At 35.6% G+C, this 27,071-nt stretch overlaps 1 protein-coding gene across 1 annotated transcript in view; it reads right to left on the bottom strand.

The window, feature by feature from the left end:
- The window catches only part of LOC115438346 (uncharacterized), a 96,757-nt gene that overhangs the window by 64,698 nt on the left and 4,988 nt on the right, over positions 1-27,071 (bottom strand). The window contains exons 3-6 of the mRNA XM_030161922.1: positions 25,250-25,576; positions 23,273-23,383; positions 21,335-21,670; positions 11,772-12,098 (exon numbers count right to left, since the gene is read on the bottom strand). Coding sequence (XP_030017782.1) covers positions 11,772-12,098; positions 21,335-21,670; positions 23,273-23,383; positions 25,250-25,576 — 1,101 coding nt within the window. The remainder of the gene's footprint in view (positions 1-11,771; positions 12,099-21,334; positions 21,671-23,272; positions 23,384-25,249; positions 25,577-27,071) is intronic.

The raw sequence follows: 27,071 nt of genomic DNA, 5'->3' as shown, positions 1-27,071 counted from the left end.
ACAACAGCTGGTGGTGAGAATGTTTTTACCCTGACATCCAATACAATGTTTTCTGTGTGATGTTTTATGGTTATTTTCCTTTTTTTTTTCTTTTTTTTTTTTTTTTCTTTTTTAATAGGACAATGTGGACAAAAAAACAGCAACAACACATAAAAGAGAAAATCAAATAAACAAACCAAAAACAACAACAACAACAACGACAGAATTGACCAACAACAAAGACAACATCATATTACAATGAAAAAGATCATAAATGTAAATAGCAACTAAACAACATAGCTTGGTTGGAGGGGTAGGGAAAAGGGGAAGGGGTGTGTGTGAATGACAGTGAGAAAAAGAGAGGGGGGAGTGAGGGGCAAAAAATAACTGTTGTAATAATACAAAAAATATAATAATAATAATAATAATAATAATAATAATAATAATAATAATAATAATAATAATAATACCAGTAGCCTAATTTGCTAGTATTATTGTAGTGGTGTTGGTTATACATTCATGTTATTCTCACTAGAGCCAAATTTGTTCAAAAACAAAAACAAAACAAAAAAAAAACCAAGTGCATATTTATTTGATTGTGCATCCTATGGCTGTGGTTATAAAATAAGATTAATTAGAATAAAGTGCAGTCACAGGAAACAATAAGGATAAAACTTGAACTTAAAAAATAAACATGTAAATAAATAAATAGAAAGTAGATCTAAAAATCTAAAACCAAAAATGGAAAATCTCAGTCAATTACATTCATCACTCACAGGAAGAATGGACATGAATGACTAATGATGGTGATAGTAAATAAATAAATAAAAATAACAATAATACATCACACTTGATGTCAATGTAAATCCTATACATGTCTTTTGGCTATGTCCTAAACTAACATAATTTTGAGATAATGTATATTCAACAATTGTTAAAATATTGGGTTATGCAATCCCTAAAACATGTTTGGTGATGTATTTCGAATGTATTATTGGTAATAATGTAAGAAAAAAATTATAGATATTTGTTTAAAACTATTAGCAGCTTGTAAAAAGGCTATTACTAAAAAATGGTGCAGATTAGAACCACCTACAACTAACGACTGGATACAAATAGTGAATGGAAGATTTGAGATGGAGATTCTGATGCAAAGACTGAGGACTGAAGATGAGTAGTGTCATGATAAATGAAAGAAATGGAAAATTTTTATGGTCAGTGTATCCCAAATGTCCCTTACGTTTGTATTGTATTGTACAGAAATCAAACAATAAAAATAAAATGTAAAAAAAAAAAAAAAAGATTAATAATAATAATAATAATAATAATAATAATAATACATCACACTTATGTAGCGCTTTCTTGGACACTCAAAGATGCTTCACAAACAAGACAAACAAAAGAACAAAGGCGCTCGAGAAAATGCAAGTTTGAACAGGTGAGTTTTAAAAAGTGATTTGAAGTTTTGTATTGAGTCCGACTTCCTGGTGTTTTGTGGGGGTGGGGGGGCTGCAACAAAGACTCAGTCCGTAACAGGAAGAATGAAGTGTTTTCAGATAAAGTTTGATTTGAAAAAAAATTCACAGCTGCTTTCAATTATATGATTTTTTTTTTTTTTTTACTTTTTATTTATTCCTCCAATATAAAACACATGAAGATGTACAAAAATCACACCAGCCTCAGTCTACAAATCACTCAATCCATGTCACATTACTTTCACTCATAACTACTTATACTACACCTTTTACATACAGGTCAAAAACAAGTCAAGGTCATATATAATTTACACAGATACCAACAACATTCTTGAAATCTGACTTCTAATATTCCACCAGCACAGATAAGTGTATTTGCAAAACCAAAACAAGTGTTACTGAGGAAAAGAAATAGAATAAAATAATTGAGCTACCAAAAAGCAACATGTGTAAGTAAAAAACAAAAACAAACAAACAAAAAAAAAGCAATATTAAAAACAAAAAGAGGTATTTAGAGCTCTGGTATCGCTTGAATTATTGGTTTCCATCTTCTCTGAAATTTTTCTACTTTCAGTTGTAATCTTGCAGTAGTTTTTTCCATAATAACAACCTTTTTTACTTTGTCTATCCATTGCGTTATGTTGGGGGATTTACATGATTTTTAATAATGTGAAAAATCTCATCCGTTCAGCTCCACTGAAACAAGTCACATCTGAGACGAAGCTGCAGTGTAGTCACACCACTGACATAAAAGTATTATAATTACACATTTGACGCACACACTGCTTTATATTAAATAACTAAGAAAGAGGAGAAAGAACATACCTTGGAGTCTTGCCAGTGTTTTCTTCAAGCATGACATTTAACCCATAAAGACCCAAACATCCACCATCAGCCAAAAGCATCTACTGATCTAAGATGTTGAGCCACTAATTCTATCAATCCATGTAAATAATTGGTGTAAAATACAGTTTGTCATCTTTTCATGGTCATCAGATATGACCCATTTGGACGTACAGAGGCTCCGTAGTTACCATGGCAACACAGTCATCTTCTACAACATTGATTCACCAGTAAAACCCATGGAGTTGAATCAATGACAGTGGATGGACACACTTGGTTTGAGTCCGGTTAATGCTGTATTTTACTGAAAAAATCACCTTTTCTTCAATTTTTTTGTGTTTTGATATAATTACCTTTGCCTTGACTCTGAGTTTTTATGAACATCTTCATGATCACTCAAATAAGCATAGGAAAATAGATGATTTTCACTGGAAAAATTTAAAATTCAGGGGATAATATATTAAATACTGATAAATCACTTAGGAAAGGTTAAATAAAGACAAAAATGTATTTGGGAACTGCCACAAAAGTCCCACTGTGTCCTTATGGGTGAAATTGCAACAGCTTAGAGCTTGTATTTATGGACTGGGTCTGAGCTAATGAGCATGTTTCTGACCACTCTTCTTCTGTTATACCTTCCTGCAAATCTGATCTCCATGCTTGAAGAGATCATAGCAATGATTCTATACATTTACTTACAAAAAGTTTGTGTAAAATTGAAATCTGTCCTTTAGAATATAAAAACTTCAAGGAAAAATCCTTAAGTGTTGACAGGAAGGGGAGTGTCAAGCTATTATTTATTTATTTATTTTTGCCTCTTTTGTATTTTGTCACATGATACTCTAAAAAACAGTACAGGCCTTGAGACAGGCTTCATTTGGCCACGCCCCCTTGGCTCAATACAGGCTTCAGGGCTTGAGTGTCAGATGTAACATCACTACATTTCACTGTTTAGGTGCAGGTTTAACCCATAAAGACCCAAACCGCCACCGGTGACACAAACCATCTACTGATCTAAACTGTTTAGTACCTGTTGACCCACTAATTCCATCAATACATGTAAATAACTGGTGTAAAATGCAGTTTGTCATCTTTTCATGGCCATCAGATACGACCTATTTGGACGTTCAGAGGCTCCGTAGTTACCATGGAAACACCGTCATCTTCTACAACATTGATTCACCAGTAAAACCCATGGAGTTGGATTTGGTCATCTCCCCATCAGGGCTGGACTGTAGAAATTTACACTGGATATCATTTATATTTACTGAGTTATTGCATCGATCCACTTCCTATCTCTTATAATGGGGACATTTTTCAAAGTCGCACCAAATCCAGAATCAGATCCGGATCCAAATAATTTCACTAACTTTTGTTGACATCATCATAAATAAGCTGTATACCAAGTTTGAAGTCAATCGGAATTGTAGTTTCAGAGCAGAAGACGATTGAAATTTTTGTAACGGACGACAGACGATGACAGACGCTGATGGACGCCGCAAGACGGCAATAGCTTACGGCCTGTCGGCCGGTAAGCTAAAAAGGTTCTTAAACAGAAAACTTTCTTACCTAATATAATCAAAAGAATAACAGTTTCTTAACTTCCTTACCAAAAACAGGAGAAAACAGTAAAAACAAAATGGCTTCCTTCCCCTACAGAAAAGTGGACTGTTAACACAAAAAACAAAGAATCAATACTCTATTGACACTATTTACAATTATCAAACTAGCTGACAGACTCCTGGTCAGCACTCCTGCATGACCCCAGTGGCTGCATGAAGAGGAAATGCACACACAGAGACACACACAGAGTGGAGAACACCACCCTGTGTCCAGGAGGAGAAACAGCAACAGAAACAGAATATAAACACTAGAAAAACACTCGGAGAGCGCAGACCTCCGCCAAGGCAGATCAGTGCCCCCCCCCCCATGTTTGTCTGTCTGTCTGTCTGTTTGTCTGTCTGTATGCAAGATAACTCAAAAAGTTATGGACGGATTTGGATGAAATAAGGAACAAGGATCAAATGATTAAATTTTGGTGGTGATCAGGGGTGGGATGGGGGGGCCATGGGGGCCCACTGATCTGCCTTGGCAGAGGTCTGCGCTCTCTTTTCTAGAAAAGTACTCAAAGAGCGCAGACCTCCGCCAAGGCAGATCAGTGCCCCCACAATCACCACCAAAACTGAATAATTTGTTCCTTGTGCCAGTATCAACATTTCCTGAAATTTTCATCCAAATCCGTCCACATCTTTTTGAGTTATCTTGCACACAGACAAACAAACAAACAGACAAACAGACAAACCAGTGCTGGCAAAAACATAACCTCCTTGGCAGAGGTAACCATACTGATGACCAAGGGTCTTAACAGAATAAACAAGTTTGCAACTGCACACTGGCTATAGTAGGTGAACGTAAGTGTGGAACGCTGCAAGAGTGTTTGACCAATGAGAATTCTTCAGCACATAGCCCCGCCCCTAAAAGTCCTACCCCTATACCAGGAACTTTTTTCAGGGAAAGTTTGGGGTCGAGGGAAAGTTTTTACCAGGTTATTTAATTAGAAATGTGACAAGGTTTTTCAAAATCCAATGTAAATGATCAAATTCTCTGTGGTGGAAATGACGCATCTGGCATTCCTGAATTTGTGAATTTAATTTGAATTTTATACATACAGCAAAAATAGTGCTGATCTTGATATATGGTAAAACTGTGTAGTCATTCAGATGTATAGATGTATATGTCTCTAAAATGTTGTCAGAATGCATGAAATGACTTAAAACATGTCTAAAATAACAAGTAAATAAATAGTAAAATAATTTTAGTAGCATAGTTAAAGCTTCAGATGACAATAACGGCTTTGATCAGACATAGTGACCGTCCATCAGAGGAGTCAGATCAGTGGAGTTGCTTCTGGTCCTGAGGGACACTGTCTGATGGCTGATCTGAGGTCTGTCTGCAGAGGAGACACAGGACAGTCAGACAGACACAGACAAACAGGGACACGCATGACCTCTGACCTGGATCTGAACACTGACCTTTGACCTTCAGCACCAACGTGACTCTCAGCCGGACTTGGTTTCTGTAGATGACACATCTGTATTCTCCACTGTCGTCCTGTTTGATGTGTTTCAGGGTCAGACTCAGGTCTCCAGTTCTCAGCAGGTCTTCATTCATCTCTGTTCTGTTTCTGTATCGATCGTCCTGTTGATCAGGTTGATCTGAGATGTTCTCATACACGTGGACATGGACGTATTCAAAGCAGTTCATTTTGTATGCCCACACCACTCTGGTGTCCTGCGGCAGGTCAGGGGTCGTCCATAAGGGTAGAAGGACAGACTCCACCCCTTCCTCCACCTCCACCTGTTGAACTGAGAGGAAACAAACACATCAGCAGCAGTTCTTTGGAATAACTTTTATTATTGTGATCACTTTGCTTTGTGTGTTTGTTTGTTAGCAAGATAACTCAAAAAGTTATGGATGGATTTGGATTAAAATTTCAGGAAATGTTGATATTGGCACAAAGAACAAATGATTAAATCTTTAAATCTTGGTGGTGATCGGGGGTGGGGTGGGGTAAGACTGATCTGCCTTGGCGGAGGTCTGCGCTGTCCGAGTGCTTTTCTTATTATTCTAACCTTTATTTAACCAGAGAAAAAAAAAAAACATTGAGATTAAAAATGTCTTTTTCAACAGTGTCCTGGCTGAGACAGCAGCAGAAGTTACACAAAATAGAAATCCCAGCCATATATGACATATGCACACTAAAAATATACATAAAACACAATAAAAGTCCGTTCTAAAACCATACATAAAACACTATAAGACCATACATATAAAACACCAGCATTATTTTAAAAAGGTACTAAAAGTATAACAACTAGGGCTGTGTATTGGCAAGAATCTGGTGATATGATACAAATCACAATACAAGGATCACGATACGATATATCATGATACTGTTAAAAAGGAATTTTTTTTTTTTTTTAATGATTATTTCCTTGAAGAATTGAATTACACCAGTAATATGCACTAATACTAAACACATTTTTATTTGATCGCAACAGGATCTAATGCTATATCACAAAATTTTCCTGTGTTCAAACTGAAATGATGTTTTACAGACATTACAGTTTAAGATCCTGTTCAAATGTTCATATTCTATTAGTTCAAAACTAACATCATAACATTATTTAATAAAAAAGTGTTAAATAATAAAAAAAAAAACGAACCTCCACCATATCTGTATTTGAATAAATACCTAAAAATATTGATACAGTACTTTTTAATATTGATACAGTATTGTGAAATGAAATATCGTGATATATTGCAGAACCAATATTTTCTTACACCCCTAATAACAACAGTAAGGGATGGGAATTGATAAGAATTTAAAGATTCCAATTCCATTATTGATTTTGCTTATTGATCCGATTCCTTATTGATTTTCTTATCGATTCTCATTGGGTGAGGGAATAAAAGAGTACAAATGAATGTTTTGCATTAACTGTCTTTTATATTTCCATCTCTGCACAGAAAATATAGGATATACAGTATATACAATTAATAATAACAGATGATGCTGTGCCCGGTGGCTGGGGGGGGGGGGGGGTTGTTGTGTCACACCATACAACCATACAGTGAAACTGAAACTTAAGATGCTTTAATAATTCCCTAAATTTCCCTAAGTCCTTTTCTCTACCTTCAGACACTTTTATTTGAGGGGACAGGACATTTATTGCCCTCCCCCTAGAACCAGCCCCTAGATTCTCAAGCGTCGCTAAGATAGTGTGACTCGAGACTTTCCTGTAAATGAATTGCATGCAGTGTGGACAAATGTCTGAGCATATTGGAGGTATTTCCCCTGTTTGAAGAAATGGAAGTGTTTGCAAGTGTTACAAGTGGCCCTGGCGTCATCTTTTCGCGTGAAATGTAGCCATACTTAGGAGCGTTTCTGCATCGACACTATGTTGGCAACGTTCTGAACCATAAAAATGCAATGTACATGTGACGTCATCACACATGTGCAATGAAGGCGGAATCGCTGAACAGAATCGTTAAGCAGGCAGGCAAACGATTCCAAGGAATTGAACCACTGGGAACTGGTTCTCAAACGAATATAAAAAGAAGACATGTCTGTCAATCAAGTTAATGGTTCAGGCTTTACAGGGTTAAATCTTGAAGACTGTGAAGGGTCCTTTTGTGAATCTGGATCTTCCACAAATGTTCAATTGGGTTTAAGCAGGTGATAAACAGGGCCATTCCAACAAGTTGATTTTCTTTCTCTGAAACTAACTGGAAAAAATGTTTTTGTGTTCAATACTTTTCATCCATTGTATGTTCTAATGCAGGGGTGTCAAACATGCGGCCCGGGAGCCAAAACTGGCCCGCCAGTGGGTCCAGTCCGGCCCGCGGGATGAATTAGTGAAACACAAAAATTCCACTGAAGATATTAACAATCAAGAATGTCAAAATAATTTTAGGTCAGTTCCATCTAAAGTGGGTCAGACCAGTAAAATACTATCATAATAACCTATAAATAATGAAAACCACAAATTTTTCTCTTTGTTTTAGTGTAAAAAAAAAAGTAAAATTAAACAAAAATGTTAACATTTACAGACTAGCCTTTTACAAAAAATGTGAAAAACCTGAACAAATATAAACAACCTGAAATGTCTTAAGAGAATTAAGAGTAATTGTACCAGTATTCTGTCTGTTATTAAATGTTTTGTGTAATTGTGATTCTATTACCACCTTCAAATCCCAGCTTAAGACTTATTTATTCAGACAGGCCTACTCACTTCCATAATTTCACTTTTATCTACTGCCATTTTATGTACCTATGTGGTTTATATATGTATATACAGGGTGGGGAAGCAAAATTTACAATATTTTGAGGCAGGGATTGAAAGACAGTGTATGACCAGTTAGTTTATTGAAAGTCATGAGAATTTATTTGCCACAAGAAAATGTACATAATAGAAAATGTTTTTATTCTATGTGTCCTCCTTCTTTCTCAATAACTGCCTTCACACACTTCCTGAAACTTGCGCAAGTGTTCCTCAAATATTGGGGTGACAACTTCTCCCATTCTTCTTTAATAGTATCTTCCAGACTTTCTGGTAATAGTTTTGCTCATAGTCATTCTCTTCTTTCCATTATAAACAGTCTTTATGGACACTCCAACTATTTTTGAAATCTCCTTTGGTGTGACGAGTGCATTCAGCAAATCACACACTCTTTGACGTTTGCTTTCCTGATTACTCATATGGGCAAAAGTTTCTGAAAAGGTATGGATAATAGTGTTAGGTATGATTATGACATCAATATATGTTTGGTTTCAAAACAATTGACGTAGTTCCTGCTGAGAAAAAACAACTAAATGTTCATTGTCAATTTTGCTTCCCCACCCTGTATGTAATTCTAATTGTGTTTTATTTATTTCTAACAACTTTGTACGGTGACCTTGAGTGTCCTGAAAGGCGCCTATAAATAAAATGTATTATTATTATTATTGTAGATCCACTGTGATCTATAATTTGTAATGAACATGTGAAAATGAGAAGCTGAGGCCAAATAATGGCATAAATTGTTAAAATTGCACTTTTTTTCTTAATAAATTTCATTTTGGTCATGGTTGTTCATGTTTTTCCACATTTTTTGAAAGGATGTAAAAATTTAATAACATAATTTTACTTTTTCACTTTAAAACATAGAAATTAGACATACAAATTTTGGAATTGATATTATTTTTGTATTATTGTGTTATTATTTTAATCATCACTGGCTCACTGCAGGTCATATTGGGTTGTATGTGGCCCCTGAACTAACATGAGTTTGACACCCCTGGTCTAATGTTTAATATCTCTGACGACATTACTGCTCAACTGCTCCATTGTCTTTTTATTATTTAATAGTGAATATTACAGGCTACATTCTGTCTCTGCACAAAATTTTATAATGTTAAGTCCATTCTGTGTAATATGTCAATCCATGGGGGTTAAACTGGGAGGTGGTCCGTTAACACTCTGGACCTACACATGACCTGTATCCACAGTACTAACCTTTGAGCTTCAGCTGCACTTTTTTCCTCATCATCAGGATCTTCTTGCTGCTGTTATAGACGGTGCAGATGAACGTGTTGGCGTCCTGGTCTGTGAGGTGTTTCAGGGTCAGACTGAGGTCTCCAGTTCTCAGTGGGCCTTCATTCATTTCTGTTCTGTCTCTGTAAAACTGGTGTTGTTCATTCATTTGGTCATTGTTCTTAAACACATGGACCTTCCTTTTGCCTTTGTCCGTCCACTCCACTATGAAGTCCTCCATCAGCTGAGTGGTGGTTTTCCAGGGCAGCTGGACAGACTCCGCCCCTGAATCCACCTCCACCTGTTGGACTGAGAGCAACAACCACAGCATCAGAGAACAGTAGAGGAAAACATCTGCTATGGATCCAGTTTAAAGGGAACCGACTGTTTAACCCTTTCATGCATAGTGGTCACTGCAGTGGACAGTTCTTCTCCAGCTGTTCTCTCGTATATTCATGGGTTTGGTTGTTTTAGTTCCATATCAGCCAACACAGTGGACACTTCTGCATCATCCCACACACTGCAATTCATACCATTACTATAACTTTGCTGTGCTTCATAAACCTGATCTGCAGTAACATGTTTGAGTGTTAATCAATTGCTTGTTATTGTTATTAGACTGTAATTAACAGTTTTTTTTTAACCCTTTCATGCATGAATTATGAGAACCTTAATCATGATTTTTTTTTTTCCCCTTTGTTTTTATTCCTCATTAGGCATGAAAGAAAATGATGTGATTGAAAGCTTTTAATGAACCTATTTTTCAGGGAGTTGCAAAAATGTCCGCTCAAATGGATACGGTGCGTTTAATTTTTGAAGCCAAGAAATGTGCATTTACTGATATACTGTGAAAACTATGAAATAAAAACTCTTTTAATGCTGCTAATCTGATGTTTTCTCACATTTAAACATACTCTAATACTAGTTATTGCTCACTTCATGGAGGTAATATACAAAAAAAAAAAAAACATTTTGTTAAAGAAAAAATGATAATTACGGTCTAATAACAACTGATTTACACTCAAACATGTTACTGCAGATCAGGTTTTAAGAACAGCAAAGTTACATAATGCATAAGTGTCCACTGTGTTGGCTGATATGGAACAAAAACAACAAAACCCATGAATATACAAGAGAACAGCTGGAGAATAACTGTCCACTGGAGTGACCACTATGCATGAAAGGGTTAAACAAAGTTTTTTTTTCTTGCATATTATCTCCATGAAGTGAGTAATAACTAGTATTAGAGTATGTTAAAATGTGAGAAAACATCAGATTAGCTGCATTATATTTCTTTTATTTCATAGTTTTTATGCAGTTTACCAGTAAATACATTTCTTTCCTTCAAAAATTAAATGCACAGTGTCCAGCTGAGTGGACATTTTTGCAACTCTGTTAAAAATAGGTTCATAAGAAAAATTTCAGTCGCTTTTTTTTGCTTAATTTAAGATTTTTTTTGCTTAATTCAAGCAAAAAAAAAAAAAAACTTCCATCTGCAAGAAACACTAGTAGATTTTTTTTTTGCTTAAGTAAAGATTTTTTTGCTTAATTCAAGCAAAAAAAAAAAATCTGCCATCTGCAAAAAATTGGCAGTTTCCATTCAAAATATCTCATAACACTTAAAATAAGACATAATCACCTAAAGAATAACTATTCAGCGAGATATAAGAACTTATTTTTAGACAATAGGTCTTGAAAATCTCATTTCAAGATCTTATTTGCGAAGATAATTTTCACTTGTTCCATTGGCCGACTTTTTGCTTAATTGAAGCAAAAAAAAATCTGCCGTCTGCAAAAAAATTGGCAGATTTTTTTGCTGAATTTAAGTTTTTTTTTTTTTTTTTTTTTGCTTAATTCAGACAGCAAATTTATTTTGCTTGAATTAAACAAAACAAAACAAAAAAATCTATCTGCAAAAAAATTGGCAGATTTTTTTTGCTTAATTTAAGATTTCTTTGTTTAATTCAAGCAAAAAAAAAAAAAAAACCCTCTGCCATCTGCAAAAAAAATGGCAGAATTTTTGCTTAATTCAAGATTTTTTTTTCTTAATTCAAGCAAAAAAATCTGCCAATGGAACAAGTAAAAATTATCTTGGTAAGATTTCTTGAAATAAGATTTTCAAGATCAATTGTCTAAAAATTAGTTCTTATATCTCACTGAAAAGTTACTCTCTAGGTCATTATGTCTTATTTTAAGTGTGATGAGATATTTGGACAAGAAATGAGAAAAATACACATGGTCAGAGTTAGATTTTTTCCACTGTAGTAATGAATGACATTTACCTGGATCTGTAACACTAATGAAACTTGTGCAGTGCTTGATAGCTTTTGGGAATTAGGGGATGAAAAATTCCACAATTTCCATTTTCAGCATCTAGGCTTTTGTCTGCAGTACTGACCTTTGACCTCCAGATCCTCTTGTTTCCTCATCAGGATCTTCTTGTCTCTGCTGTAGACGGTGCAGGTGTAGGTGTTGGCGTCCCAGTCCGTGAGGTGTTTCAGGGTCAGACTCAGGTCTCCGGTTCTCAATGGGTCTTTATTTATGTCCGTTCTGTTTCTGTAATACCAGTCCTGTTCATCAGGTCGGTCAAATCCATTGTTATAGATGTAAACTTTTCTATTATATCTGTCCGTCCACTCGATAGTAACATCCTCTCTCAGGTGAGCTTTGGTTTTCCAGGGCAGCTGGACAGACTCCGCCCCTGAATTCACCTCCACCTGTTGGACTGAGAGAACAACAAACACAGTTATATCCCATTGAACTTATTCTGGAGTTACTGGACCAGTTCCCCATGTGACCGGTCAGGTTCTAAAAAGATCTAAAAAGTAGAACCCAAAGTGAGTGAGTAATTTTATCAGTAACAGACTCGGTTTTAATTCTGTTCATTTACATTTACATTTATGCATTTTTACCAAAGGGACTTACACGGGAAAAACCAAAATTAAAGAATAAAAAACAAAAATAGATGAAAGATATCAAACAGCTATACAATTAAAAACAGTGTCGTACAGAACAATAAAAAAAAGCAAAATGATTGAGTAAAATACAAGAATAGATTAAAACAGAGGTCTCAAACATGCGGCCCGGGGGCCAAATTTGGCCTGCCAAAGGTTCCAATCCGGCCTGTGGGATGAATCTGAATTCCGAACTCATTTTAGTTCAGGTTCCACGTACAGACCAATATGATGTCAAGTAAAATAATAACATAATAACCTACAAAAACAATGACTCCATATTTTGTTCTCGGTTTAATGTGAAAAAAATACTACATTATGCCGATAAACTTCAAATTTTTGTCTGTTTTACTACAAAAAATAACATTAAATTATGAAAATATTTACATTTACAAACTATCCTTAAACCAAAAAATGTGAATAATCTGAACAAATATGAACAACCTGAAATGTCTAAAGAAAATTGAGTCCAATTTTAACCATTTTCTGCCAGTTATATCCCATTGAATCTATTCTGGAGTTACTGGACCAGTTCCCCATGTGACAGGTCAGGTTCTAAAAAAGATCTAAAAAGTATTACCCAAAGTTAGTGAGTAGTTTTGTCAGTAACAGACTCGGTTTTAATTCTGTTCATTTACATTCACGTTTATGCATTTGGCAGATGCTTTTTTCCAAAGCAACTTACAGGGAAAAAAACAAATAAAGAATAAAATATGAGAATAGATTAAAGACATAAAACAGCTGTACAATTAAAAACAGTGTCGTACAGAACAATAAAAAAAAAGCAAAATGAGAGACTAAAATACAAGAATAGATTAAAACAGGGGTCTCAAACATGTGGCTCGGGGGCCAAATTCGGCCTGCCAAAGGTTCCAATCCGGCCTGTGGGATGAATCTGAATTCCGAACTCATTTTAATTCAGGTTCCACGTACAGACCTATATGATGTCAAGTAAAATAATAACATAATAACCTACAAAAATAATGACTCCATATTTTGTTCTCGGTTTGATGTGAAAAAAATATCACATTATGCTGATAAACTTCAAAATTTTGTCTGTTTTAGTGCAAAAAATCTACAAACCTACAAAAATGAAAGGGTTAATATCAGTGTGCTTTATATTTTTGGCCTCATTGGACAAAAATTCCATATTTACCTCTCATTGTATTGACCTGTTTTTGCTGTACTGACCTTTGACCTTCAGCTCTACATGTTTTCTCTTCAGCATCTTCTTGTCTCTGTTGTAGACGGTGCAGGTGTAGATGTCGGTGTCCTGTGCTATGGGGTGTTTCAGGATCAGACTGAGGTCTCCGGTTTTCAGCAGGTCTTCATTCATCTCGGTTCTTTTTCTGTATTTATCGTCCTGTTTAGCGGGTCGTCTGGAACCGTTCTCGTACACGTGGACCATTGTGTCGTAAGTGTCTGTCCACTCCACAGTGACGTCTTCTCTCAGGTGAGCTGTGGTTTTACAGGGCAGCTGGACAAACTCTGTCCCTGAATCCACCTCCACCTGTTGGACTGAGTAAGCGACAAACACATGAAACATGAAGATTTACATTTTTTAACTCGATAAAAGCAAATATTGCAAAATTTGAAACTTTTTCATAAAGAAATTATGTATAAAGAATGAGTAGATGAATATTGGTCACTGATGCTGCACTGCAAGACTGGATAATCCACCGGGGGGGGGGGGGGGGGGGGGGGGGGTTCATTCACCAGAGGTCTTTCCAGTGACACTACAAGACTGTCATTAATGAGGAAGGAGGAAGAACTTTGGCAATTTTGAAAAGGAATTACCAATTTGTTAAACAGGCTTGTGTTATAATATGTTTTTGTTTGCTCAAAAATAATATTTGAGCATTGAGACCCGATGTATCAAATATGATACAAAATTGAAAAGCACAGGTGGAAATTGATATTTGAAAATACATTTTTTTGGTAGTTCAGAAGGACCAATAAAGGCTCCAGTTTTAAAGAACTGGAATTTTCTGTCAATGATTTAATGTTTCAGGCTTTACAGGGTTAAGGAAACTTTGTAGATGTAAACACTTTCATTATGTCATTTACTTTTTTCACTGTTATGTTACTGGTTTGGCCCACTTCAGATCATATTGAGCTGAATGTGGCCCCTGAACTAAAATGAGTGTGACACCCCTGACATACAGCTTTAATGAACCTTCAAGACCCCAATATATGTAAACTATGAAAAATATATAATCTAATTAAACTCTGTATAATGTAAATTCTTCTACATATCCATGACTACACTGTAAAAAAAAAAAATCCCGTTATTTTTACAGAAAAAACTGGCAGCTGTGTTTACCAGAACAATACTGTAAAAAACACATCAAAGATATTTACAGCGTAACGTGGATTTAACATTGGATTTTGGTGATATTTACACATTTAAAATGTTAAATTTACTTTTTCATTACTTTTTCGTGTTAAAAAAAGTATGAGAATAGGCTGTTATTTCAACATTATGGTCTTGCCATTTCAATGGCACCACATAGTTTTTCAATTTACAGTTTTATTTCCTCAAAACAATAGAAATACATACTTTCTATATACAAATCTGGTTTCATTAATTCTCTTCCTGTTGTTGTTTATTGTATTTTCACATACAGGTTTTTTATATTTCAAGTTTACAACTTTTTGGTGTTATTTCTAGAGTCATTTTTTACAGTGTAGTTTTTTGCTTAAACAATATAGGCATCTGTCACATTATAATATGAAAAGTTTCATGTCATAACGCTTTAAGACTTAGAACTATTTTTATGGTCAATTTATCGGCATTTAACCTTTCCTAAGTGATCTATCAGATTATATTTACCATTATATTATCCTCTGCATTTTACATTTTTCAGTGTAAATCATGTATTTTCCTATATTTAATAAACTGGTCATATAGATGTTCATAAAATCTCAGAGTAATTTCAGTGGTTATATCAAAACAGAAAAAACTGAAGAAAAGGTCAATTTTTCAGCAACATATGTCAAAAACAACTGTTGTAGAAGATGACGGTGTTTCCACGGTAACTACGGAGCCTCTGAACGTCCAAATGGGTCATATCTGATGAGCATGAAAAGATGACAAACTGCATTTTACACCAATTATTTACATGCATTGATAGGATTAACGGATCTACATTTTAGGTCAGTAGATGCTTTAGGTCACTGGCGGATGTTTAGGTCTTTGAGGGTCAATAAAAAAGTTATAATGTGATACTATAAAAAAAAAAAACTAAAATTATTATTCTATATTATAAGAATGTTCATGTTGCAACAATATTAATCCCTGGTTATAAATGTCATCACTGACCTTTGACCTCCAGCTCCCATTGTTTCCTCCTCAGGATCTTCTTGTTTCTCTTGTAGATGGTGCAGGTGTAGGTGTTGGTGTCCTGGTCTGTGGGGTGTTTCAGGGTCAGACTGAGATCTCCGGTTCTCAGTGAGTCTTCATTCACCTCGGTTCTGTCTCTGTAATTATCGTCCTGTTCATTAGTTTGGACAGCACCGTTTTCATACAAATGGACCTTCCTGCCACAAACATCTGTCCACTCCACTGTGATCTGACCGACGTCCTCTATTAGCTGTAACGTGGTTTTCCAGGGCAGCAGGACAAACTCCGCCCCTGAATCCACCTCCACCTGTTGGACTGAGAACAACAACCACACCATCAGAGAACAGTAGAGGAAAACATCAGCCATGGATCCAGTTCTAAGTGATGTTTGTTGGGTGTGTGTCCGATCACCAGCAGAACCGACTGTTTAATATTATGAACCGTTAACCCTGTAAAACCTGAACCATTAAATCACTGACAGAAAATTCCAGTTCTTTGAAACTGGAGCCTTTATTGGTCCTTCTGAACAACCTAAAACTTTTTTTTTTTTTTTTTTTTCAAATATCAATTTCCATGTATGGTTTTCAGTTTTGTATCATATTTGATACATCGGGTCTTTTCAGATCATGGTGGACAAAAATTCACATGAGTGGAAATTTCGGACATTCTGGGAAATTTTTTACATATTCTGGGAAAAACTGACATATTTACAGTGGTGTGCAAAAATATTAGAACAGCTAGTGACATTAGAGCCCGCCTTTTCAGCTTTGTCCATGATAGGGTCAGTTTTTACTGGTCTCTATCTAGCTTGGACAGGATATAAATACATACATATGCAGCTATTTCCCAGTATTAATTCATGATATATACAGTGGTGTGCAAAAATATTAGAACACTTGTCAAATCTTACGAAACTGGTGGTTTATTTGTTCCCAGAGCCTGAATTTCACTGTTTTTTTTTTTTTGCCATACTGCAAAAGGTAAAGGCAAAGGTACTGAGAATATTTCACCTACAAATGTATCAGTCCAGTCCTTTTTTAAAATATTTTACTCCAATATTTAGTGTGGCCCCCCTTGGCAACAATCTAAGGAAACTCTAAGGAAACTCTCTGGAATGAGCTTCTGAGAATGTGGAACGACACTGGGGTTGAAACTCTTAGAAAATACATCCGCACAATGCCAGAAAGATGCGCTGCTGTGATTGTTGCCAAGGGGGGCCACACTAAATATTAGAGTAAAATGTAAAAAAAAAAAAAAAAAAAAAAAAAAAAAGGACTGGATTGATACATTTGTAGGTGAAATATTCTCAGTACCTTTGCCTTTACCGTTTGCAGTGGCAAAAAGTGAAATTCAGGCTCTGGGAACAAATAAACCACCAGTTTCTTAAGATTTGACAAGTGTTCTAATATTTTTGCACACCACTGTATATATCATAAATTAATACTGGGAAATAGTTGCATATGTATATATATCCTGTCCAATCTAGACAGAGACCAGTAAAAATTGACCCTATCATGGACAAAGCCAAAAAGGCGGGCTCTAAAGTGACTAAAACAATGTTCTAAATATGGTAAAAAGGAAAGGTCTATAGCTAAAACCCAACCTATTTTTGGGTAAATAAAAATGGTGGTCCGAGCGAAAAAGTCAGTTGTTTCTGCAGATTTCAACTAAGTGTTTATTTTTTTATAAATAAACAGTTTATGCGGCTTGAACGCTGCTCGATCTCCGACTTTGACTTGACTCTGTGTCCATTTGTCCATTTACTTGACGAAGCTCCACTACGTAGCAAGGATATTATCGTTAACGAAAACTAACGAAATGACGAAAACAAGAATTGAAATGACTTTTTCATTAACTGAAATAAATAAAAACTATAATTAAAAAAAACAAAAAGTAACTGAAACTGCATTGTGTGTATGGAAGTGTATTGCATTCACACAAAAAAATTTAATTTGGCTCTGTTTTTCCGAATTAACGAAATAATTATCTCGTAATTACAAGAAAAAATAAGTTACGTATAAGTTCCGAATTAACAAGATACTGTATTCTGAAAAAATTTATATTCGGCTCTGTTTTTCTGGAATAACGAAGTAATTATCTTGTAAAAACAGAGCCGAATTTAAATTTTTTCAGAAAACAGTATCTCGTTAATTCAGAAAAACAGAGCCGAATTTTTTTTTTTACTTATTTTTTCTCGTAATTACAAGATAATTATCTCGTTAATTTGGAAAAACAGCCCAATTTTTTTGTGTGTGTGTGTGTGTGTGAATGCAATACGCTTCCATACTAAACTATAATGAAAAATCCAAAATTATTATAACCTTGCTACATAGATTAGCGAGTACAGAGACAGAAATTCAACATTCCAGAGTACAGTGTGGAAGAGCGTCAGAGGGACCAAAGATGTCTCCCACCTGCGACAGGAAATTTTACACGACAAGTGTAAAGGTACTTCTTTAACTTTTGGGGGGTAACATCTTTGTCTTACATCCATTAATTGATCAGATCTTTCGACTGAGGGATTTAAGAAATGATAATATTAATTAAAGCTGTGGCGTTTGATAGTTGTTTGGTCTCATTGGGCAAAAATTACATGATTTCCATTCATTACATCGACCCGTGTCTGCAGCACTGACCTTTGACCTTTAGCTCCACTTGTCTCCTCATCAGGATCTTCTTGTCTTTGCTGTAGACGGTGCAGGTGTAGGTGTTGGAATCCTGGTCTATGGGGTGTTTCAGGGTCAGACTGAAGTCTCCAATTCTCAGAGGGTCTTCATTCATCTCGGTTCTGTTTCTGTAGAACCGGTTCTGTTTATCAGGTCGGTCAGAGCCGTCCACATACACATGGACCTTCAGGTTGTTTTTGTCTGTCCACTCAACTGTGACATGTCTGAAAGTCTTTGTCAGGTCTGTAACGTCTTCTGTTGTGACGACCTCTGTTAAATGACCTGTGGATTTCCAGGGCAGCTGGACAAACTCCGCCCCTGAATCCACCTCCACCTGTTGGACTGAGAACATCAACCACACCATCAGAGGGCAGTAGTGGAATACTTCTGCCAGGTATCCAGCCCTAAGGGAGGTTTGTTGGCCATGTGTCCAGTCAGCAGCAGAACCTACCGCTTATGAAGACACATGGACCATCTTATGGTATGTTTTTTAAGTTCATAGAGGAAAAAAACAAAGAAAAGAGCTCAATCATTGATATTTTAGCCATATTACCTTTGTCCTTCTCATTGAGATTATGAAGTGAGTTGTTTTTTGAATATGCGCATTGGTCCTGTTTATTGAAAAAAACCAAAGCCACTTCTTGTATAGATATACTGTATTATTTTACATATTGTCGTGAAAGAAACGTATTCTGTTTTACATAACATCTGTAGAGGAAATGAGTTATGGATATCATTAGTGTGTTCTATATGCCTTTTTCTTACTTTTTTCATATCTCTTTTATCATGATTTGTCTATCATTACCCTGGAGGCAAGGGGTGTTGTTTTGGTTCCGTTTGTTTCTTTGTTTGTTAACACTCCAGTAGCAAAACTGTTGGTTGAATCCATACCAAATTGGGTTTATAGATTGCCAGTCACACAAAATAGATCTGATTACATTTTGGGAAAAGTAGGTCAAAGTTCAAATTTTTTATGAATTTTTTAAATCTTTTTTTTTTTTCCATTTAATTGTAATGGGTGAAATTTCAAATGTCTGTAGCAGCAAAAATATTGGTTGAATTCATACCAAATTGGGTTTATAGATTGCCAGCCATGAAGAATAGATGTGATTACATTTTGGGAAAAGTAGGTCAAAGTTTTAAAAAAATGTTATGAATTTTTTTAAATCATTTTTTTTCCATTTAATTATAATGGGCGAAATTTCACATGTCTGTAGCAGCAAAAATATTGGTTGAATTCATACTAAATTGGGTTTATAGATTGCCAGTCACCCAGAAAAGATCTGATTACATTTTGGGAAAAGTAGGTCAAAGTTTAAATTTTTTATGAATTTTTTTTCTCCTATTTGCTTATAATGGGTGACATCTCAAATGTCAATAAAAAACATCAATTTTGTTTCAGTTTACTTCAAACTTGGCACATATATAAAGACAATTGATATGCTGTTATCAGCACACGCATAGACATAATGACATCAGCTGGATCGATGCCAAAATAAGCTACAATACAATACGTGTGAGGGGCGGGGTTTGTTGTGCCTGGCACCACTTGTTTTGATGTGTATTTCATGCTTTCTCTGTTATTGCTGCTTTGACTAGGTCTTAATATTGTCTTATTTGGTAATATACATGTATGGGTCAGTCACTTTAAAGCATTTGTTTTCAGTTATTCTGGCTGCAGAAGGAGTAGAGTGGTTTTAGATCTGCAATTAAATATTCAGCTTCATTCAGTATAATCAAAGTGCATTTGGTTGAAGGGTGATGAATAAATATGATGACAATGCCGTCCAATGTACCTATTTTTGATCAGCAAATTGCCCAAAAATGGCAAAAAAATAAATTATTTCCACGAAATGCAGCCCTGTTTATGTATTAGTACATTATTGGCTGCAATTATTATATATCCAAAGGATTTGTTTAATGCAAGGCCAATAGCATAATAATTTAATACATTATTGGCTCAAATATTTTATTACATTATTGGAAAATGTTTGCGTTATTAGCTTTATTATATTTAAAATGGTCAAAATTATGACGTTATTGGGCATAATTACATTATTGTTTGCTATCGATGGACTTAAAAGACCAACCAGAGTTTGACCAAAACTCTTTATCTCCTACTTAAACCCTTTGCATTACCTACACTGTAAAAAAAAAAAAAAAACGGTATTATTCCGGCAGCAGGGGTGCCGAAAAAATACTGTCAAATAACGGAAAATAACCATCTCATAAAAATATGGCAATTTTCCATAATTAAATTGTAGTTTTTTGCCCTAACTTTACATGAGATTTTGCTTTTTTTTTTTTTTACTTTTTAATGTTTAATAAAGAATATTTTAATTTGTTAAAACAATCAAATTACCTATAAATAAATATATAAATAATTTTCAGTGAGACTCAGTTGTACAATCCACTGATAAAAAACTGTATTTGGACAGTTTATCAGTGCTTATACATGTTCTACATTCACAAAAATACATTTATTCAACATTTTTGTTGTGAAACCTTCCATAATTACACAAGATATTTGTCAATTAACAAACAAGTCTTGTTAAACTTACAGAACAAATACTTCTTTTATAGTTAATTGTCAGTAATTTTATCTAATTTAATTTATTTATTTTACAGTATTAAACTTTAAATTAACAGTTTAATCTCATAAATAGAAAATAAATATTTGTGAAATTATGATACATTTGCAAATGTATTCTAACTGTATTTTTCTGTGAAAAAAAATATTCAAATTAAAATTTTTCATGTTATTTTACATTTGACATGTAAAATCACAGCCTGTTTTTGTCATTTCATTGATATTTTCCTGGATCTTAAAAATACAGGAAAAATCTTTAAAATAAACAGTGAAAATTCGTTAAATTACAGATTTTTTTTTTTTTTTACAGTGTAGAGAGGTTGCCTGTATCATGCATCCAGTGCTATCAGAGCTGAGGTTTAAGGACAAGTGTCAGAGGATAAAGAGTTTTTCCAGATTTGTACTGACCTTTGACCTCCAGCACCACTTGTGTCATCATCAGGATCCTCTTGTCTTTGCTGTAGACGGTGCAGGTGTAGGTGTCAGTGTCCTGGTCTGTGGGGTGTTTCAGGATTAGACTGAGGTCTCCGGTTCTCAGCAGGTCTTCATTCATCTCGGTTCTGTTTCTGTAGAACCAGTCCTGTTCATCAGGTTGGTCGGCGCCGCCCTCATACACGTGGACCTTCCTGTTCAGTCTGTTGGTCCAAACCACTGTGTAATATCGGAATTCCTTCATCAGGTGAGCTGTGGTTTTCCATGGCAACAGGACAGACTCCTCCCCTGAATCCACCTCCACCTTGTAGACTGAGAACAACAAAGACCGTCAGCTACAGATAGCAACAATATTACAACTACTGAGAAGTCAGATTTACCCATGAAGATCCAAACAGCCACTGGTGACCACAACCATCTACTGACCTAAAGTGCTCAATAGCTGTTGACCCACTAGTCCAATAATATATGCAAATAACAGGTGTAAAATGCAGTTTCTCATGTGTTCATGGCAAGGTTCCAATAGTTTTGGATTTTTCATTATAGTTTAGTTTTATTTAGTTTTGACTTTTTTTTTCCTCTAATTCAGTTAGTTTTAATTCATTTTTAGAGCAGGTTTGCTAGTTTTTATTAGTTTTCTTTTTTTCCTAAATGCCTAGTTTTAGTTTAGTTTTAATATTAATTTTAGTTTTGTCATATCTTTTATCTTCGTCACCGTCGTATTCAAATAAATCCCAGACAGGACTCTGCTGCTTTCTCCCAACTTTAGTCTCCATGTTTCCAGGTAGAGTGGGGACCAGAAGACGACTGTAAACCACAAGTAATGAGAAGTGACAGACCGTGAAGTGTCGTATGGTGCCGCAAGCTAAAGCGAAATAAATCGTTTTCGTATCAATCCGACATCGACAAAGACGAAAACGAAGGGAATTTCATCCAAAATTTTTTTTACGTTTTAGTTAGTTTTGTAAGCACACAATACAGTTTCAGTTAGTTATCGTTTTTTTCTTTTAATTATAGTTTTTATTTATTTCAGTTAACGAAAATGTTTTTTCAATTCTAGTTTTCATCATTTCATTAGTTTTCGTTAACGATAACCTTGGTTCATGGTCATCGGATCTGATGACCATGATGACCATGAACAGATAATAAACTGCATTTTACACCAATTATTTCAATGTATTAATAGGTTTAGGGGCTCAGAAGTTATTAAACATTTTAGATCAGTAGATGATTTTATTGGTTAATGGGTTTTATGGGATGACTTTATGGGTTAAAACTCTTTTTTTTTTCCCTCTTTATAGTAGTTATTTCTCCTTATTTCTCATTTGTTAACAGCCTTTTTCATGCAGAAGGTCAAAATATGTCATCACTAACTTCACTGTTGTCTAAATTACCTCCTACCCCTACATATTAAATATCTCCAAATATGACTGTAGTCTTTTTGTACATGCATAAATGCTCTGACATTCAGTTCCATGGTCATTATCTTACACATTTATGATATGAAGTTGTTAATCTTAAATTAAGGTCACATCTGTCACTATGGTTGCAAAAAAAAAATCAGTATTTTGTGCTATTTACATGAATTGTGACTAAACAGTCTGTGTCTCTCCATATATTCTGTAGATTAAATATTATTATAATCCACTATTTTCTGATGGCTAATAGATTATGGGTCGAAGGCACCTTTTGTTAGTTTTTTGTCATGCTACAAAATTGCATGCAACATTTTTCTAGGCAGACTGCTGTGACTTTGTTGATTGACTTCCTCAATGGTGACCACATTCCAATCACAAACATGGTATCTAAGTTTGTGTGTCTATAATAAGCGACAGTCTGCTTCCATAATCACACACAAAGACAAACAAGTTGAGCACCAGCACAATAGGTAGCGTAATAACAAAAGTAACAAACCTGACTTAAGATGCTGTCGACAGTAAAATAAAAGACCTCCAATGGTAATGAGACCCACAACCAGGAGAACCAGGAGAACTAGGAGAACCATAGCCCAGGGTGGAAAACCCTCTGAAGATGACAAAAACACCAACACCATCTACTGTTAGAAACTCAAACTAATCAGGATGAGTCGTCAAGGTTTTCAGGTCCAGTCTATTTACTGGTGACCACACGTTAACCATCAGCTGATAGAATACTGAATTGTTCCCACTGATTATTGAATAGTGTTTTTGTGGAAATGTTCATCTGTACTGTGCACTAAGCTGTGTCGTCTTCCAGAAGCAGGTACAGGTTGACACCTCACGTGGAAACATTGACAAGAATATCGGGTCCAACTATGTAGGTCAGTGCGTCCCATATTCTGCTCTCAAATCAGTGAATGAGTGGAAGAGCAGAGGATGAGGAGCCACTGAGTCTACGACGATAGGTCTGGTTAGCAGAGTAGAAAAGTATGAAAAAGAGGGAAGCGTCCTCTAATCCACAGGTGTCAAACATGCTGCCAGCAGGCCAAAACCAGCCCACCAGCATATGGGATGAATGTGTAAAATGCAAAAAATTACGCTACAGATATTGAAAATCAATGAGTCAAAATAGTTTTAATTTGGGTTCCGCATACAGACTAATTCAATCTGAAGTGGGTCAGACCAGTAAAATAGTTTCATAATAACTTATAAATAATGAAAACTGCAAATATTCTCTCTTTTTTAGTGTAAAAAAAAAGTAAAATTACATGAAAATGTTTACATTTACAAACTATCCTTTTACAAAAAATGTGAACCTGAACAAATATGAACTTGAAATGTCTAAAGATTTTAAACAAAAACATTTTAACAACATTCTGCTCATTTATAAATGTTTTGTGTATTTGTAATTGTAATGTACATGTGTAAATGATAAACTGAGGCATAATATTGTTAAAATTACAATTATTGCCCCGCCCCCCCAAAGGGGAGGCAAGGGCTGTTGTTTTTGGTTCAGTTTGTTTGTTCATTTGTTTGTTTGTTTGCACTCTAGCAGCAAAAATACTGGTTGAACTCATACCAAATTTGGTTTATAGATATCCAGTGACCCAAAATAAATGCGTTTACATTTTGGGAAAAATTGGTCAAAGCTTAAATTTTTTATCAATTTTTTAAAATCTTTTTTTCCCCATTTTCTTATAATGGGCAAAATTTCACATATCTTTATCAGCTAAACTAATGGTTGAATTCATACCAAACTGGGTTTATAGTTTGCCAGTGAGACAGAATGGATGTCATTACATTTTGGAAAAGTTGTTCAAATTTCAAATTTTTTTTATGAATTTTTAAATCTTTTTACCTCTCCCATTTACTTACAATGGGCGAAATTTTACATGCCTATAAAACATCAATTTTGTTTCAATTTACTCCAAACTTGGCACATATATAGAGGTGACTGCTATGCTGACATCAGCACATGCATAGACATGATGACATCAGCTGGATCAACACCAAAATAAGATAGAATACATGCGAGGGGCGGGGTTTGTAGTGCCTGGTACCATTTGTTTTTCTTAAGACATTTCAGGTTGTTCGTGTTGCTCAGATTTTTTAGGAAACTTTGCAGACGTAAACATTTTCATAAAATAATTGGACTTCTTTTCACTGTTATTATTTTACTGGTCTGGCCCACTTCAGATCATATTGGACTGAATGTGGCCCCTGAACTAAAATGAGTTTGACACTCCTGCTCTAATTGTTGTACATTAGTTATGTTATAAGTCATGAATAACTCTGAAGTTCCATCAAAAACATCTACACAACAAAACAAGAGGAAGATAATACATGTACATTTAGAGGACAGTATCACTGCAGGTGCAAATAGGATTATTACTGCAGAACTATTTACATATTTATATATAAGGAAGTCCTCTCTATTGTGTCTTTAAGTCCTAACTTTAGCCAAAGCGCTGACCTTCGACCACCTGGAGCAGGACCTTCTGCCTCAGGATGTCTCCTTTCCAGTAGACGGTGCAGATATACGTCCCTCTGTCTCTGTCCATGGGGCATTTCAGACTCAGACTCAGGTCTTTATTCATCTCTGTGCGGCCAAAGTAAAACCTGTCCTGTGTTTGAAGATCATCCGTTTTATTTGGATGGACATGGACCACGTGGACCGCCATCATTCCTGGATCAGAGTGCGTCCACTCCACTCTGGTGTCTTCAGGCAGATCAGCTGAGGTTCTACAAGGCATCAGGACTGACTCCGCCCCCTCCTGGACCTCCACCTTCACCTGGTCATCTGACAGGAAACAGACCACAACAGAAAGGTGAAGTCACGTCCCTTCTGTTGGACCACCATGTGAACTTTGGAAAAGCATATACACAGCAATCAGTAGAGACCACTTGATTCATTTCTACGACCTTCACTTGGTTTGTGTTTTGAACATTTGCAAACTGGAGCAAAAGAAAAAAAGCTTCAAGAAGTGAATGATGATGACTTCTAGGCTCTTTTGAGAACAAAAATATTCACAGTATGCACAAATATACTTGGAATATGATCAAAACATATTCAGCAGAACTTCAAAATGGCAAACAGAAAAGACTGAGCCTGATCTGAATTCATTTTTCTGAACTTTGAGATGGAAATGCAAACCACATAGATTACCAGGAATTCTTTTACCCGGTAAATCAATTCCTGGAAAGTTCCTAGAAATGTTGGCATTAAAGGAATGAATCATTTTGCAAACCTTTGCTTTTAGGTAGTTTGGTCACATTAAACTAAACAGCACATTACTGCTCTTACACTAAACTAAATTGTATTTCACCATAAAATCACCCTTTTCTTGACTTGCAAAATTACATTACATGACAAATTGACAAAACTGTAATTGACAGGATCAAAAATCAGCAATTAATTTGCTCATCGACTATTGTGGATATTTTTTCCAAAATATGGGTCAAAGCAGATGGTTCAGGACTTAGGCTCTTTGTAAACACTGATCTACTATCTGACCTCTGACCTGTGTCTACTGTTGTGGGTGTGGTTTGTATCTGACCTCTGACCTGTGTCTACTGTTGTGGGTGTGGTTTATATATGACCTTTGACCTGTGTCTACTGCAGTGGGTGTGGTTTATATCTGACCTCTGACCTGTGTCTACTGTAGTGGGTGTGGTTTATATCTGACCTCTGACCTTTGACCTGTGTCTACTGTTGTGGATGTGGTTTGTATCTGACCTCTGACCTGTGTCTACTGTTGTGGGTGTGGTTTATATCTGACCTCTGACCTGTGTCTACTGTAGTGGGTGTGGTTTATATCTGACCTCTGACCTTTGACCTGTGTCTACTGTTGTGGGTGTGGTTTGTATCTGACTTCTGACCTGTGTCTACTGTTGTGGGTGTGGTTTATATATGACCTCTGACCTGTGTCTACTGTAGTGGGAGTGGTTTATGTCTGACCTCTGACCTCTGACCTGTGTCTACTGCAGTGGGTGTGGTTTATATCTGACCTCTGACCTGTGTCTATATTAGTGGGTGTGGTTTGTATCTGACCTCTGACCTGTGTCTACTGTAGTGGGTGTGGTTTATATCTGACCTCTGACCCATGTCTACTGCAGTGGGTGTGGTTTATATCTGACCTCTGACCTTTGACCTGTGTCTACTGTTGTGGGTGTGGTTTGTATCTGACCTCTGACCTGTGTCTACTGTTGTGGGTGTGGTTTATATCTGACCTCTGACCTGTGTCTACTGTTGTGGGTGTGGTTTGTATCTGACCTCTGACCTGTGTCTACTGCAG

The sequence above is a fragment of the Sphaeramia orbicularis genome, chromosome 18 (genome assembly GCF_902148855.1).
Source record: "Sphaeramia orbicularis chromosome 18, fSphaOr1.1, whole genome shotgun sequence".
In the NCBI taxonomy this organism is placed as follows: domain Eukaryota; kingdom Metazoa; phylum Chordata; class Actinopteri; order Kurtiformes; family Apogonidae; genus Sphaeramia; species Sphaeramia orbicularis.
Note: the sequence above shows the minus strand (reverse complement) of the source record. Positions and strands in the feature narration are given on the sequence as shown.